At 32.4% G+C, this 17,578-nt stretch overlaps 2 protein-coding genes across 2 annotated transcripts; one reads left to right on the top strand and one right to left on the bottom strand.

Annotated features, from left to right (window-relative positions):
• The first annotated feature begins 7,017 nt into the window (after positions 1 to 7,017).
• On the top strand, positions 7,018 to 13,000 carry LOC100255566 (light-inducible protein CPRF2). The gene is made up of 6 exons (XM_002279484.5): positions 7,018 to 7,636; positions 10,516 to 10,612; positions 11,221 to 11,431; positions 11,930 to 12,005; positions 12,105 to 12,230; positions 12,441 to 13,000. The coding sequence occupies exons 1-6, from the start codon at positions 7,271 to 7,273 to the stop codon at positions 12,834 to 12,836; spliced, it is 1,272 nt and encodes a 423-aa protein (XP_002279520.1). The 5' UTR covers positions 7,018 to 7,270; the 3' UTR covers positions 12,837 to 13,000.
• Positions 12,898 to 14,589, bottom strand: LOC100267428 (pentatricopeptide repeat-containing protein At3g18970). The gene has a single exon (XM_002274767.4). It carries the CDS (start codon positions 14,514 to 14,516, stop codon positions 13,101 to 13,103), a length of 1,416 nt encoding a protein of 471 aa, XP_002274803.1. The 5' UTR covers positions 14,517 to 14,589; the 3' UTR covers positions 12,898 to 13,100.
• Positions 14,590 to 17,578: the final 2,989 nt, after the last annotated feature.

A 17,578-nucleotide genomic window follows, 5' to 3' on the forward strand; every position in this document is an offset into this window, starting at 1 on the left:
AGCAGAAGCTACATGGGAGAAGGATGTTACCTTGTGGCAATTTGAGGAGGCGGTCCAGCCTTACTAGCAAACTAAGTCGACGAGGGCGTTAACTTTAGTTGGCGGGGGTGGATTTGTCAGCCCCTTAACCTCTTGACCCATTGTTGGAGGAAAGGGCCTCATGGGTAAGCCTTGCACCCATGAGAGTCTAGACGAAAAGCAATAATGGCCTGGAGGTTTGGTGGTTCAAACCCTAGGAGTTAAAATGAGGAGGCCATGCACGAGCCAAACACGCACCGCGGGCGAGCCAGACAAGCACCGCGCGCACGCACCAGACAGGCACCACGCGTACACCAGATAGGCACCGCGCGCGCACTTGATAAGCACCGCGCACGCACCAGATAAGCACCGCGTGTGTGCCAAGCAGGCACCGTGAGCTCACCAGGCGATACCCGCGCACACACCTAGCGTCCACAACATGTGTGGAGTGTACCCCGTGACCGCAACAACATGGGGCCTAGTGCGGCCTACCTTTTCCCCGCGCTGGCACAAGGGTGCCCAAGCCTTGTGCAGCAAGCCAATTGGAAAAGCCATGGGCACAACGCCATGGTTTGATGGGGCACTAGTCACGCAGCTAACTCGGGCCCATGAGGACTATGCATGACACAGATGCAATGCCCTGTGTACCAGGAAGAAACAACCATGGGCGCAATGTCATGGCTCGTTGCTGTGGAGCTTGACCTAATAAAAGGAACTAGACACATGCCCAGGCCATGGGCACTTTGACATGGCATAGGCTCACACATCAATGTAGGAAAGACACATTGATGCACCAAACACCTGGTGAGTTGGTTGGTACATGTTGCTGGTTCGAATGGAAGCTAGCTAATGGCAGCAAGTGAGTGATCAGGACAATATTTCAGCTACAAGGGATTGGTAGATGGCTGTGGTGCTAATGGCTGGTGTGAAGAGACACCTTAGACTGAAAGAGTGTCTCTAGTTGGGTTGTTATGCAAGCAATTCACCAGTTGGGTGGTTATGCAAGCAATCATGGGCGGTTGTGGCAACTGCATAACCACCAGGCAGGCTCCTTGGTTTTGAAATTCAAATTGTAAATTGCAGACTGAGTCTTTTAAAAGGGCCTCCTGCATCTCTGAGACAAAGCATGAGAGCATAGAGAATGTCTTTGAATGCTTAAGGGTTCTAAGCATTGTATTCTGACTCAAGCCAAGTGTTGAGACACTTTGGGAAGACAATTTTGTATCTTGTAGAGTTGAATAATACAAGTTGGGAATGATGTTCCCGTAATCATGTGGTTGCCTATTACTTTGCTTTTCTAAGGGTTGGGAAGAAAGGTTGACTAAAGAAGGATCCTTAGCACCGTACACTCAATAAAAACAAAATTGAGTTGATATTCAGGGGTACTACACCTCGCAAGGTAAATTATTATTTTATTTTTATCCTTAAATTAATAAAAATTATAATAAAAGATATTATATAAAAAATTTAAAAGGGTGAAAGAAGTATGAAGAAAACAATGGAAATCTTTCCATCCATTATCGAAAAATTTGAAAGAAAATGTAAGAAAATAAAAATGGAGAACAAAAATAGATATAAAATAAAAAATCAAGAATATAAAAAATAGATTTAAAATCAACGGATTAATTTTATTTATTAATTATAACGTATACATATATTGAAACTTGTATAATTCAAAATTTTATACTATATATATATATATATATATATATATATATAAAAGAGTGTAGTGTTTATTGATTTTTTATCTTAAAATATCCATACCATCTTATTTATATGCACTTAGGTCCTATCATTATTTTCCATTTTAAATTTATTTAATTATCTTTTTTTTAAACTATAATCTATAAAAATCGATTTTAAAAAAAAAAATCATAATTTAATTAAAAATAACATTAACATGAGAACTTAAATATCATTATGAAAAAAAATAGATGATTTTTTTTATTTATTTCCAAATATGAAAACACATAAAAAAAATTATAAAAAATGGTTTAGATCATTTTTCTCTTTTAAAAAACTATCATAATTTAATTTAAAAATAATATTTCAAGATGATATAATTTTTCCTCTCTAATAAAAGTGATAATAATTTATGTTTACTTCTAATTATTTCTCTCAACAAAAAATTATTTAGATAAATGTTGGTGAATAAAAATAAATGCAAATTATTAAGATATGGACTCACATATCTAACAATAATTCATGATTAAGCTATTCACCTCTTTCTATTTGTTTTCTATTCGTTCAAGAGTATGAGCTACCTATGTGTAGAGTCCAAACGCCATCACGAGCCTTAGATGATGGGCCTAAGACTCGTGAGGCCCAATAGCCCAATGAGTATGATCCCTAAGAAAGGAGGGTATAAAAGGTCAAGGGTCTGTTCATTTTGAGATATCACATTTTTGAATAGAACATAACCCTAATCTCTCCCGCTTCCCATTGCAGAGAGAATCCAGTGATGGTGGTTCCCCTTCTCAGTCTTAGAAGATCCATACATCTTCAACCAAAATTCAAAAATGGATTTGGGTATGTTCCATGTGAATAAATGCATGTTCTAAATGAATTGATAAATATGTCCTGCATATGTTTTGGTGATAATGGAGATCAAAGATAAATAACACAAATATCCATTATTTAGGATTAAGTTATTTTTTTCAATCCAAATTTAAATTAAAAAAACTTCTTTATTATCTACTCAATTGTCTAATAATAATAATAATAATAATAATAATTTTAATTCTTATTTTTCAATTAAAAAAAATAGTTTATGTAAAGTTTCCCATTTAATAAAAGTTAAATATTGTTACCGATTTTCATGATTAAAAAAAATTGATTTATGAAAGTTGATTTAGTTAATATTTTTTTTAAAAAAAATCTTATAAGTTATTATTATATTACTTATATTCAACTAAATTTATTCTAACTATTTAAGAAATTTTGTGTAATTATCTATTTCCCATCGAACCATAATTTTCCTTTCAAATGATGTTTGGTTTGTGGGAACGAAGAGTGAGAGTAGACATCTCATTCATTCCCTCCTTCATTTTTATATTTAGATAAATTTTATGAATTAGGAATTGAATAAAAAATTATTTAGCTAGAAATCAAATCCCACTTATAAGTAGGATTTCAATTCATGGCAAGTAGGTAATATTCTGATTCATGTATCCTATAAAAAAAAAATATAAAAATAGTTTTAAACTATTATTTTACCCTTAGATTTCATTCATCAAGCCTATGCTTTTTCATCCCTAATAAGATTATTTTTTTTAGTCTTATTATTTAATAACAAAAAAACTTTCAACAAAATATTTTTTTAAATGAAAATAAAAAATTTATTTTAAATTCTGTGTAAGAGTATTATTTATTTTTCATTTTATTCGTATTATTATCAAACATTAGAATGAAAACAAATAATCATTGCAATATTGAATTGCTCGATTCATCAAAACATTATAAATAAAATCACCAAATTCATTTTCATTCATAAAAAAAATAGGAATAAAAACAAAATATTCATTTTCATTCTCTATATACCAAACACTGTATGTTGATATTAGTTCATTCTCTCTTTTGAAACCAACTTAATGACCTTTATTTATTTATTTTTTTTATAAAAAACACTCTTCTCTTGATCTTGGAAAACTTTATTTATTTTTTATTGATTCTATTTGGTTTTATGGAGTTCCTCGTGGACAAATGGTGTATGTAAGTAATCATAAATGTAAAAGATTGGTGTTCATCTTCGTAGTTGTATTTGCGAACTTCTTTAAGGCTACAATAGTATCATTTTTTTTTATATGGATTTAATCATGAAAGGATTGTAATTCTATTATATTCATTCTTGAGAATTGTATTTGATTTGATCATTTTATATTCATTTAAAAAAAATTGTATTGCATTTAATGATTCACATTATTTTATAAATAAATAAATTTTAAATTTATTTTTAAATATTTATGGATAATGATCTTTATTCTTATTTAATTATTTTACTATTCATCGCAATCGAAATCTTGTCAATGTGGAAAAAATGGACAAAGGAAAGGGAGAAGAAGTTGTAAAGATAATTGTCACAACGTTTACAAGATAATTGTGATGGAAGTTATTTACTTCATTTCATATATTTATATATTATTTTAATTAATTTTAAAATATCTAAAAAATATTTTTTTAAATCTTAAAATTCTCAAATTTATTTAAATTATCTTATCTAAAATGATTAAAACATAATTTACACAAATTTATATATTTAAAATAATAAATTAAACTATTCATGGACTTTAAATTTTGTATTAAAAATAATGATAACACACAGATGAAATGATATAATACAAATCATTACTAATTATTAAATATTAATGATAAAATTAATTTTTGATATTTTATATATTTAAAAGAATTTATTTGAAGTGGTCATAAACATAAAACTAAAAGTTCATGTGTTTAATTAATTTTAAAAACGTCTCCAAATTATTTAAAACAAATAATTTATTGACAAACTCTTCTTAAAACTCCCGAATTTAATTTAAATTATTTTATCTAATATGATTAAAATATCACTCATAAAAGTTATGCATATTTAAAATAATAAATTCAACGTGATTTTTTTTTTTTTGTAAAAAGTAAAGGGCACATCAATTTTCAATATTTTAAGTCTTTAAAGTTATTATAATAATTTTTTAGATAATTATTACAATAAATAAATAAATAAAGAGCATTTAAGTTAATTACAAAATATTAAAAAAATTAAAGAGCAATCTTATATTATTATAACACATTACAATTTATTATATATTAATATAATCATATGTTATAAGATAATGTATTTGATGTATTTATTTGTAAATATTATTTATTGATGAATATTTAATCAACCTTGGTTATATATATAAACTATAATTGCTTAAATACATTCATGAATTTAGGTTAAAACTACACTTGCCTACATACATATTTTCGGTTTTATTATTTTACATCCAAATCCAAGCCCATCACTCTGTATTTTAATCTCATTTATTTATTATTATATCTTTTTTATTGCGATTTTATATATTTATACCATCATCCAATAATCTAAATTTCATGATTGATTTTCAATGGTATAAATTATATATTTAATAGGTATAATCTAAGGCTCGTTTTTTTGCTGAATAGAAAAAACAAAAATATTTGATATTTTATATTCCACTAAAAGTAACTTATTAATATCAACTAATATAATTAAAATGAACTTTTTATCTATACTTATTGGCATCAACAAGTTACTTTTAGTTTAATAAAAAAAAATTAAATATTTTAAATTTTTCTATTTAACCAAAAAGTAAATACCATCTGACTTTTTCTACTGAGGAAAAAAAAAGAAACACAAAATATATTTATTTGATTCAAAGCAGCAATCGCATGATCTTTTGTTCCCAAGTGGAAAGACAAAAAATATATATATTCCCATTCTAGTTATTCCTATCCTATTTTGATAGAAACATGATGCAATAAAGGCCATTTATTCCTCCAAAAGTGTCCCCCCATGCCCCTCAACTTTTCTAATAAGATTAAAAGTTTAAAACACAAGCCAACCAAACAGACCTTTATGCGTTCAAAGCAAAAAGTGGTGGGGGCCCATTCTCCCTTGGGCCCACTATTATTTGTGGGCCCATTTCAATATTTATCCACATTGGGCCGCCGCGTCCAGCGGAATCCATCCAATGGGAAACTTCGGGTATTGAAAAGTCGTCTCTTCATATCAACTAGGAGACTACTTAGGATGAGAAACTTCTTACCTGCTCCTCATGTGTACGTCAGCCACAATTTATTGACCTTCCGATTGTGGACCGTATTTGGACAATCCAATGAACTTGGCTTGTGCCAATCTTTTGTTTCTTGTATATACGATTTTTTTATTAAAAAAGAAGAAGAAAGAAATCAATTATAATTATAATTAATAATAATTTTATTATTTTTAATTTATTTAATTTTTTTATTAAAAAAAAGAAAACAACTAAAACAAATATATAAAAAATAATTTATTAATTTTATTTTTTTTATTCCTCACATTACCTTCAAATTTTTCGAAGACGGCATAAGAAATTTTTGCAAACCCATCATTCATATCACGTTTGACTAATCTATGAGATTAATTTATTTAATATGTTTTCATATATTTTACACATAAAAGATTTCTAACCTATCTAAATGATGTTTTTTTTAGAAATGTTTTTAATGAAAATATTATTTTCTAAAAGTGTTTTTAGGAAAATCATTGTGTACGTTTTATAGTAATTTTATGAAGTATTTTTAACTTTTCTAATATTTAAAATTTTTTTTTATCTTTTAATCATTCATATAACAATAAAAAATTTTTAAGTATTAAAAGGTTTAAAAACACTTCCTAATATTACTATCAAAATAAATTATAAGTGATTTTTTCATATTTTTAAAAGCGTTTTTAAAATATTGTCAAACACTTTCATTATTTTTTAAAAACACTTTTTAGATAAAAAAACATTTTTTGAAATTATTATCAAATAAAGTCTTAAATATTTCTTTATATAAAATATTATGAGTGATTTTTCAATATTATAATTGGTTTTTCATATTTCTAAAAGTATGTCCTAAACTTTATTAAATATTTTTAATATATTTAAAAAATATTTTTTTTAATTAAAAAAAGGTTTCCTAAAATCACGTTGAAATGGAATGTTAGGCTTATCCAAAGCATATCGTTGCGTGGGTGCTGTGCAATTAGAATGTATGGATATCAACCATGCATCTCAAAATAATTATTAACCATCACAATCAAAGTATTTCAAGTGTATGGAAATCCATATTTTGACACCTTCACCACCACCCTTTATCAAATTGGAAACCCCATACAACCAAATTTAGCTATACTCCACCAACCCATTCACCATCTCTACCAAAGAAAAACCCACTTTTATTTCGACTTCAAATTAGGAAATTTTTTTTTAAAAACAACTGAAAAAATTCCTAATTTTTCTAATCTTAAAATGTACTTAATTCTATTTACAACAAAAGAAAAAAAATATAGTTGTCGTAATTTAATGTTGTATATGTTTAGGAAAAATCCACTTGGATCCTTAAAAATTTGAATCTTCCTATCTTGATTTGGAAGAGTCCAAATTCCAAAGCTAATCCTACTCGTGGAAGGTAGGGAATCAGGGAGAGAGGAAGGGGCAAATAAGAGGGAATAAAAGAGAGAGAGAGAGGGAGGGAGAGACAGAGAGCGAAAATGGATAGGGTGTTTTCAGTGGATGAAATTCCGGAGCAGTTTTGGGCATCACCACCATCATCATCGAAAGAACCTTCCCAAATGAACCGCAGCGCATCTGAATGGGCCTTCCAGCGTTTTCTTCAGGAATCCTCCTCTCCTCCCTCTTCTTCTTCTGTTTCTGCCTCTGGTCCTTCTGCTGAAAACGACGTCGTCGAGCTCAAGGTTCCCATCGATGATCCCAAACCCACTCCTGCTCCTCCTGCCCCTCCTGCCCCTGCCACCTCGTTGGATCCGCCTCCCAACGTTCCCATCGATTCCGAGGAGTACCAGGCCTTCCTCAAGAGCCGCCTCAATTTGGCTTGTGCTGCTGTCGCTCTCTCTCGGGTAATTATTCTTATTCTTAATATTATTATTATTATTATTTCTTTTTGTTCTTTTGAATCTCTTTGGTTCCCGAGAAATGAAAGGAAAGCGAGGAAAATGGTTGAATCCTGTGCTTGTGTTTTATTTATGTATTTATTCATTTCTGTTGCTTTTGGTTTCGGCACGATCCGTTTGGGTGCTGTGAAAATTTTGAGCTTTATGTCTTTTGACTTTTCTTTGTTCCAAAAAAAAGTGGAAAATGGAGCATAGCTCGGCACAATAGTTGTAGTAAAATTGTGAGGTTAAAAGTTTTTCACTTTGATTTTCCTGTATTTTCTCAGCAAACAATATGGAGCCTTGAGTTCCCCTGTTTTTCTACATTCTTTTTAGCAACCAAAGGAGGCGTTGGGGTTTGCGATTGGTTGTTGGAATCGTTTGCATTTCGGTTGTTTCTGGGTGTGTTTGGTTTGCAAGAAATGAAATGAAAGCAAGGGGGGAGTTCAATCTTATGTTTTTATCTTTTGGTTTCTGGATGATGGAAAATAGCTTCTGATCCTTTTGCTTGCTGGAAAAATGACCTAAAAAATCATAGGAAAGGAAAGAATTTTTTATTCCAAAAAACTGACAAGCTAGTTCTGAATACTTATTCTGAGATTTGATTTTTGTTTTAATTTTCAATATTTTCTTAGCAATCAAACAAGCAGCAAGCTTTTGGTTGTTTCTCGGAATCAATTGGATACTGTATTTGATGCTTGTGGGTGTTGTTTCAGTTATTTTAATTTTCTAGTCCTTTGACAGGTCGGATTGAACCATCTGCGAATGTACTCAGACTAAAATTCCGGTTTTGCAACAGTTGCATTCTGAATTCCCTTGACATTCTTGTTACAGCGGTGCATGTCTGATCCGCCATAAATTTTGTGTGGATTGTTGCAAATTTAGATTGCTGCTTAAGCTCTTGCACTCCTTCTAGAATATAGGCTTTTCTAGGATCAAATTTTGAATTTACTTTCATTTTATCAATTCTGCATTGGGTTGTGCTTGCATGAATTGACAATTATTCTTGAATGTCAACTTTTCTGAGATCAGAAATCAATTTTATTTCATTTCTTTGGTCTGCTTTATGGGTGGTGCACACTTGCACATGAGAGTTGGCGTGTAGCTTGGGGTGTTTGTGGGGAGACAGTTGTGCAGGGATTTCGATGGTATGTTGTCTTATATTTAATGCAATTAAGAGTTTTGGCATCTGAAGGGATTTGGATTCATTGGTTTAGAGTGTAAATTGAAACTTCAAGGCAGCATCAGCATTGAACAATATGCCAGGACTTTTTTTGAACTTTGAATATTCCAAAACCTCTAGAATTTCTTTCTACTTTGACAAATCAGCACAACAATACCTGCAATCTTCATTTGAAAATCTAGCCCCTACATTCATTCATAAAAGAAGTGATTGGATCTTCAAGTCATGGTCATCTTCAGCAGTGTAAAACCTTCATTCTAAGAGCTGTTATTTTTTGAAGTCTTTGTTTGTCCCATATAAAGTCCTTGTGAATGTTCGACCTTTTCAGCTTCTGGACTTTTATTTTATTTTATTTTATTTTTTTCTATCAGGTAAAATGCATACCATAGGAAGATGTAAAACAGATGCAACTTATATTCACTGGGTGTCAAGACAGAACACCTGCAGAAAAATAGAAATAAATTAGTAGCAAAGGAACAAGGAAAGACAATGCCTTCTGACAACTGAACTCCCCACATTCGTAATGAAATCCAAAAAGAATGTTGCTATCTACCATAGTCTCCTTGATCAAAACAAACAACGGTTGCAGAATAAGCTCCTCTAGCTTTCTTCATGAGGTTTCAGACCACTAAAAAGGTCCCCCTGTTTTGCTCCTTCCAGAGATTTTAAGCCAAGGCAGGACCAGGGAGGAATGGGCCAATTTGGTTTGTTTGGTGTTTGTTGGATTGTTCTCTTTTGCACCATCCTATTCACATAAAAAAATATGCCTAGCCAGCAGACATCACCCCTATCACCTCCCACTTTATTTTTGAAACCTAAATTCTCCTGTCCTAGGTGACTGTTGATCAGTTACCACTTCCTCTTCATAAGCTACAGATCATTCAGGTCATGATTGCAGATCTGTCTTCTAGCCCCTAGTCACCCTTTTTCTGTATCACTCACCCATGGGGAAAAAATCTTCTATATTCCTTGTCTACTTCATTCATTTGTAGAGCTGCTTGTTTAAGGTTTCCCTCGACAACAAATTGGGAAATGCATTATTCTATTCCTGCACTTTTCCTGGATGCATCAACGTGTTCTGATACCCTACTGTAGAGAGAGCAAATATTTAGGAAGAAAACATGACTCAATTCCCCTAAATCTTCTTTGATCAAAGTTTAAGTACTTAAGGGAGATGCTGCATGCTTCCCATGTTGTGAAGTAAAAGAGAGTAATTCAAAACATTTCACAAGTAACATTTTAAAGGGAAACCTACAACTATGAGCCCTTACGACTCATTAACTATTATCATTCAAATCTCAATTCACTATTTAGATTCAATTACTATTCATCTATTCCATGCATGAATATTGAATCCCTTGTTTGATCTAAAATAAATAATATATAATCACGACTTGGGATCTACAACTTCTACTATTTGACTTTCATATTTCCTTTTTGATACATGTATAAGAACATGTTGTTCAAAATCTACGTCTACCCCAATCCGACATTCACATCATCCCTTTACCAATTGAGCTAAGGCTGACAGCTGCTTTTTGCACTGAAAGCATAGGATTTTAGAAATCTTCCTTCACTTTTTCTATATTACGGATCCAAAACCTTGCACTTTTCCTTTGGATACAGCTCTGGTTAACTTAAATGCTTTTGTTCGTGTCAATAGGCATCTTTTGTAAAACCTCAAGATTCTGCTGCTTTAGCTGACACTGGCTCACAGGCTTCCAAAACTTCTCAGTTGCGATCTCAAGCTCCTTGTAAAGGTTTGCATATCCATATATTTATAGTCTTTCATTCTTTTCATACTTCTGGATTAGTATCTATACAATGGCAGTTGAGAATTCTATATCATGCATACACATGGGGTCTGAATCTTGTCACTGCATAAAAGTTGGAGTGGAAAATGGATTTTCATTGCAAATTTTAGTGATCTTGCTCTTCTTGTGGCTGATGCATTGGGGGCACCAAATAGAGTAGACAGCCAAAGAGGACTTGGAGTTATCAAGGGAAAGATTTGAAATTCCAAAGGTGAAATTTTATTCATTGCATTTGGTGGGCTGGAACAACCTGACTTGCATTGCCAACCTCAAGAAGTTAAGTTATGGAATGGCCAATGGTTGGTGACAATGATGATTATGATCATGAGTTATGATGATATTGTTATCAGTTCTGAATGCAGATATTTTTGCTCTTTTAATGGCCCCTCATGACTATTTTCATGCAAGTATTGGGTTTTTCACCTTAACGGTTCATGCATGAATTGGGTTTTTCCCTGTAACAGTTTTTCCATGGAACAGGTTTATTTTTAATGTAGCTTGAAGGGATAAAGTTATCATCAGAAGTATTATATTAATCATTATTATCTGCACAGGATCTGGATATGATTTATCCGGAGCACCAGATAAGGAGGCTGGTGGACCACTTGGAATTCCTTCTTTACCTGCCATGCAAAAGAAAGCTGGGGCTCAGTTGAGGCCTACAACAAGTGAATCATCTAGAGAACATTCAGATGACGATGAAGTTGAAGGAGAAACAGAAACAATTGAGAATATGGACCCTGCCGATGCAAAACGTGTCAGGAGGTAACAATGGTCTCTGTTGTTTAACATGCTGAAAATTTTACTTAGCTTAGAGGCATTGGTGTATGCTGTAGTTTTGTGTACAGAAGTTGGGGTAGCAAGTTTGACATGTTCCAGATCTTCATTGTATATCACTTAACTGTAGGAAGTAATTTTGTTTTGACTTCCATTTGTCACTACTGAAACATTTTCCTGCACTATAAACTGCAAGATTGCTGGATCAAAAGGTTACAAATAATTTGTTGGTGAAAATGTTTTTTTAAAAGAAAAATGCCCCCTTAAATAATCATAAAAGTGCATAAAAGACCATGTTCATGGACATGAACTCAGCTCAATTGCTCCAGAATGGTTTATTTTTCAAATATATTTTCTTAGAAGAATTGTCTTAACATATCAGATGCATCAACCCATAACATACCCACTTATGGGCCATTTTCATGCTTGGGATACTTCAGTTGCCAAATTCAATTTGCTTCCATTGATTCATTTGGTGTTTCTCAGAATGCTCTCAAATAGAGAATCAGCTAGACGCTCAAGAAGAAGAAAACAGGCTCATTTGACTGAGCTCGAGACACAGGTTGTGTCCCTTGTATTGTTTTTCCTTGTACTTTTTCATCCCTGCATTTCTTTTTCCCTTCATGAATTCTGTTAAGTATTTCTTCATGGTTTTTTGTAGGTTGCCCAATTAAGACTTGAAAATTCTTCTTTGTTGAAGCGTCTTACTGATATAAGCCAAAAGTACAATGAAGCAGCTGTTGACAATAGGGTTTTAAAAGCTGATGTGGAAACATTGAGAGCAAAGGTAGGGCATTCATCAAAATTTTTGTGAGCTTACGACCAGGCACTCTTTAAAACTTGCAGTATTTGCCTTAGCCCAAGCCAAGTACTATCCTCAGATTTTATTGCAACTTGGAAGCTGAACATAAAAATTAATGATCCTGCTGTTTTCTTTTTCGGGTGTGAACAAAACGTAGCAAACTGACATCATACTGTGGTATGGTTATATTGCCAGGTGAAGATGGCTGAAGAGACGGTTAAAAGAGTTACTGGATTGAACCCATTGTTCCAAACCATGTCTGAGATATCTATGGCGGGCATGCATTCATTTGATGGAAGCCCATCTGACACATCAGCAGATGCTGCTGTTCCTGTGCAAGATGAACCAAAGCAGCACTTTTATCCATCTCCTTCTGATAACCTTATATCCACCCATGACCCAAGAATCAATAACGGTTTGGCAGACGTTTCTTCAGTTGAAAGCGTGCTGCAGAATCCTGCAGCTGCAGGAGCAGCAGGGAACAAGATGGGCCGAACTGCATCATTGCAGCGAGTGGCTAGCTTGGAGCATCTGCAAAAGCGGATCCGTGGGGCTGTCAATGGGCCTCAGGGCAGTGGAAACCAGCAATAACAAGCAGAGCATCCCAAGGATGAAGCTTTTTGTTGAAAATGTCTTCATGAACAATTGATTGTGTTGCAATATTTCTTGCAAAGTATATTGTCATTGCATGATGTATGAAACAACTCCTATTCTTTGTGTTTAAATATATTGTGAATTATGCTACAATTTTCTCACCTTTGAGCATGTGATAGTTTTGTAAGGCAGTTCCCTTGGACTTCCAATGTGTATGATGAGTTCCATACCTAGTAGCTACAAGCCCCGCAAGGAGAAGCTTTAGCCACTGGTTTGAACTGAACTGCAGCCAGGTTTAGTTTCTATCCCCTTAACCTTCATTGCCTCTCTCACCGTCTCCACATCCTCCCACCTTTCTGCAGAAGCATAAACATTCGACAATGCTATAAAGTCTTCACTAGCAGCTACCAAATCAGCAAAACTTTGCTGTGGCTGGAGCTGCAGAAGCAGCTTCCCAACCTCCTCACCCATCACAACATCCCTATGAACTTTGCATGCACTTAGCAAACTCCTCCACAAGATGGCGTCGGGTTCCACTGGCATTCCCCTTACAAAATCGTAGGCTTCCTTCAGATGCCCAGCGCGGCCAAGAAGGTCAACTATGCAGCCGTAATGTTGAATTCCAGGCGTCACTCCGAACTTACTCCGCATGCTGTGGAACAACTGAAGGCCTTCCTCCACAAGCCCAGCATGGCAACAAGCAGAAAACAAGCTAGTGAAAGTCACTGCATTAGGCTTCACACCATAGGCCACCATCTCGTCCAAAAGTTCTAATGCTTCTTTCCCTCTCCCATGTCTGGCTAGCCCAGTTATCATCGCCGTCCAAGTCAAGACATTCCTTTCCTTCATTCCCCAAAAAATGCACAGAGCACTGCCCAAACACCCGCATTTGGAGTACATGTCAACAAGCCCAGTACCAACAAAAACATCGTTCGCAGGAGCCAACACCGTCTTCTCTATATAACCATGCACACCAACACCGGTTTCAAGCACACCCAATTGAGAAGCCGCGGAGAGAACACAAACCATAGTAGTATCCGTCGGTTTTACGCCACAAGCATCGACCAACATGGCCCGAAACAGCACCAACGCATCGCGTGCATAGCATACAACTTTTCCTCTTTGGGAGCAGTATCCTGTTATCATCGCATTCCATGTAACACTACTTCTCTTACGCATTTCATCGAAAACAAGCCTTGCCAAAGCCACATCGTTATTATTTGCATAGAAATGTATGGCCGTAGTTTGCACCAAAACATTGGACCAAACACCTTGTTTCAGTATCCGGGCATGTATCTGCCTCCCTTCCCACAAAGACGGTGATCGAGCGCAAGCTCCAAGAGCGAAAATGTAGGTGAAATCATCGAAAACCAAGGCTTCCCGAGAGACCCAGTCGGCAAAAACGAGAATAGAGCTGCTGGGTGGGAGGCATTTGATCAAAGTGTTGAAGAGAAAGAGGTTTGGAGAGCGCAAGTGTATGAAGAATGTGTATGCGTAGTGCGGAGATGAGAAAGCGCAGTAATGGTGGATGAGTTTGGCGAGAAGAGGGGGTGAACTGACAGCATTCGTTATCAAGTGGGCGTGAAGCTGTTTGATATGGTGAATGGAGTTTGGTTTGAAGTGTAAGAGCGTATCAAATGCTAGCCTTGAAAGAGAGCGCATGTGAAGATTGGACATCGACCGCTCGGCATGGAAGCCGGCGATGTTCCAAATGCTACCCCTCTCTTATATGTGAGAATTTAGAAAATAATTAATCAGTTAAAAGGGATAAATAATTCTCATATCTGTGACCTTTCGTATTTTTATATGAAGAGTAACCATTTTTAATATAAATGTCTTTAACTATTTCAAATATTTATAATATATTTTAAAAGAAATGATTATTTTTACAAGAAAACAATAAAAGTATTTTTATCAAAATGAGGTCAAAAAAAGATAAAAAGGGTAAATTTCCAAAAAGGTCTCGTTGTATCGGTTAGAAATGAAAAATTGAAACAATTGTGTATACAATTCAATCTTAGAGCCAACTTATGTTTCATTCCTATTATACCTCTTCTATTCTTTTATATTTTGAATCTATTTACTAGTTATTTGGATGTAGTCTCATTTTTTTGTCCTAATCTTATATATTTGTATCTCTATCCAATTCCCTACATTCATTGTATACTTTTAACGATCGAGATTACAAGTTCAACAGATATTGAATTGATATTGTAGCATTGTTCTTTGGAAAAGATAAAAATATGTTTATTTCATGTTAATTAATTATAAGATATAATTGTTTATATCAAATCATCAAGGTGTGATAATTGTGTTTTTCCTCAAGTTTTAGCAAGTCTAAATTTGTCTTGATGAAAATTTAATGGTTGGTTTGGTAATGTTTGTCCCATACTTATTTTTAGAATTGGTTTTTAATTTAAAGAATATTTTTTAAAAATATTTTATAAAAATAAGGGTATTTGGTAAGTTATTTCTAAAATACTTAAAAAAAACACTTATTTGAATAATTTCTCTTTAAAAATAAATTTTCCATTTTAATTTTTTGAAAACATTGTAAATTCAATTTATGTAATATTAATTAAATTTAATTCAAGTCTTATTAAAAATGAAAATACTTTTGTGATTACAAATAAATTTTAAAAATAAATGATTTTTAGTAAAATATAAATAGTAGCATTATAATAAAATCATAAATTATAATTTTGTATTAAAAAATTTATTTTAATATATGTTATAATAACATGGATATTAATATCTTTGTAAGAGCATAACTGATTTTTTAGTTAAAAATAAATAATAATAATTGTCAATGATATTTTATTTAAAATAAATTTTTAAAAATAAAACTTAACTTTTTTAATATGTAAATAAGTCATATTTTTCATTACATTCACAAATTTAGTATTCAATTATGGAGACAAAGTATTTTGTAATACTTTGATTTAATTTGTAATTAACTTAATCAATTTTATGAATTTCAAATTATTTTTAAAAATTATTAAACTCATTAATAAATTTAATACAAAGTTTCACATGGTTTGAAGCTTATTTCTTTAAGAAGAAAATGTATAAAATATAATAATAATAATAATAGTAATAAAGTCATCGAGGAACAATTTTTCACTATTTGAGTTTTAAATTATTTTTAAAAATGAGTGCACTTATTAATGAATCCAACACATTAAGTCTTGCATAATTTGGAATTTATTTGTTTATATATATATATATATATATATATATATATATATATATATATATTTGTTCATAAATTTTTTGAATTAATTCGACCACTATTTGAGTTCCAAGTTATTCTTAAAAATTATTAAACTTGTTAATGATCTAACACATTAAGTGAGTGTTTGGTGAAACTTAATACTTATAACTTAATAAGTTAAATTGACTTTAAGTTAAGTTGTTCTTAAGTTGTTAACTTAAAATTTATTACTTATTTTTTATTTAAGTGTTAAGGTTGTTTGGTAAAGTTGGCTTAAAATTTATTTTAAATCAATAAATTTACTATGATTTTAACTAATATTTATCATGTTGATTTTAACTTATATTTTCTTTTATTAATTTTAAATAATAAATTTGTTGATAAAACATCCATATGTTGTGTATTGTAAATACATAAGGCAATTATAAAATATTTATTATAACAAATGAGTTAAGAATGTGGAATCTGTTGTAAAACGAGAATAAATGTGACTCAAATAAAAATAGAGATGACTATATATTACTTTAATAATATATATAAAGGGGAGAAAGAAATCAAAGAAGAGAAGTGTTGAGAGAATGAAAGAAAGATAGAATAAGAGAGAGAGAGAATGAGATGAAGAGTGAAAGCTTCTTTTTCTTTGGATGCTTCTCATATGGGGTGTAAGAAGCCTTTTATAGGCTTCACCATATGAACTCCCATTACTCATCTTAAAGATGAGTAAATGGAGTTCATAAATAACCATTAATATTTTATTCAATGTGGTCATTCACCACTTTATTTACAACACTCCCACTTGGATGACCACCATATTAAAAAAATATGTCTCATTAAAACCTTGTTAGTAAAAAACCATATGGGAAAAACCTAACTAAAGAAAAAGAGTACAATATTCTTATAATTCTTTAAGTTTTTCTTGGTATGTTAGGATTGTCTCGTTAAAAACCTTGCCGATAAAACCCAGTAGGACAAAACCTGGACGAAGGAAAAAAGAGTATAATACACTAACACCCTTTTACAAGCATACTTCCCCTCATGCCGATATCCTTGAGTTGATGCATTCCGATCCTATGTATTAACTTCTTAAATGTTGAGGTTGGCAATGATTTTGTGAATAAATTTGCTAGATTATCACTTGAGCGTATTTGTTACACATCAATTTCACCACTCTTCTGGAGTTCATGTGTATAAAAGAATTTTGGTGAAATGTGTTTAGTTCCATCTCTTTTAATATGGCCCCCTGTTATTTGTATAATGCATGCAACATTATTTTCAAATAATATTGTAGGGTCACCTTTGATAGAGGAGAGTCCAAATGATTTCCGAATATGTTAGATCATAGATCTTAGCCATATACATTCACGACTTGTTTCATGAATTGCTAGTATTTCTGAATGATTTGATGATGTGGCCACCATTGTTTGTTTAACAGATCTCCATAAAATAGTAGTACCATTGCAATTAAACACATACCCTGTTTGTGACCTACCTTTATATGGATCTCAAAGATATCCTACATATGTAT

Source organism: Vitis vinifera, chromosome 14 (genome assembly GCF_030704535.1).
Source record: "Vitis vinifera cultivar Pinot Noir 40024 chromosome 14, ASM3070453v1".
NCBI lineage: Eukaryota > Viridiplantae > Streptophyta > Magnoliopsida > Vitales > Vitaceae > Vitis > Vitis vinifera.

Excerpts from the sequence above, each read along its gene's own strand:
- LOC100255566 (XM_002279484.5), top strand. The coding sequence starts at position 7,271 with ATGGATAGGGTGTTTTCAGTGGATGAAATTCCGGAGCAGTTTTGGGCA. Across the intron at positions 7,637-10,515 it reads CTGCTGTCGCTCTCTCTCGG|GCATCTTTTGTAAAACCTCA; the intron begins GTAATTATTCTT and ends TCGTGTCAATAG. Across the intron at positions 11,432-11,929 it reads GATGCAAAACGTGTCAGGAG|AATGCTCTCAAATAGAGAAT; the intron begins GTAACAATGGTC and ends GGTGTTTCTCAG.
- LOC100267428 (XM_002274767.4), bottom strand. The coding sequence starts at position 14,516 with ATGTCCAATCTTCACATGCGCTCTCTTTCAAGGCTAGCATTTGATACG.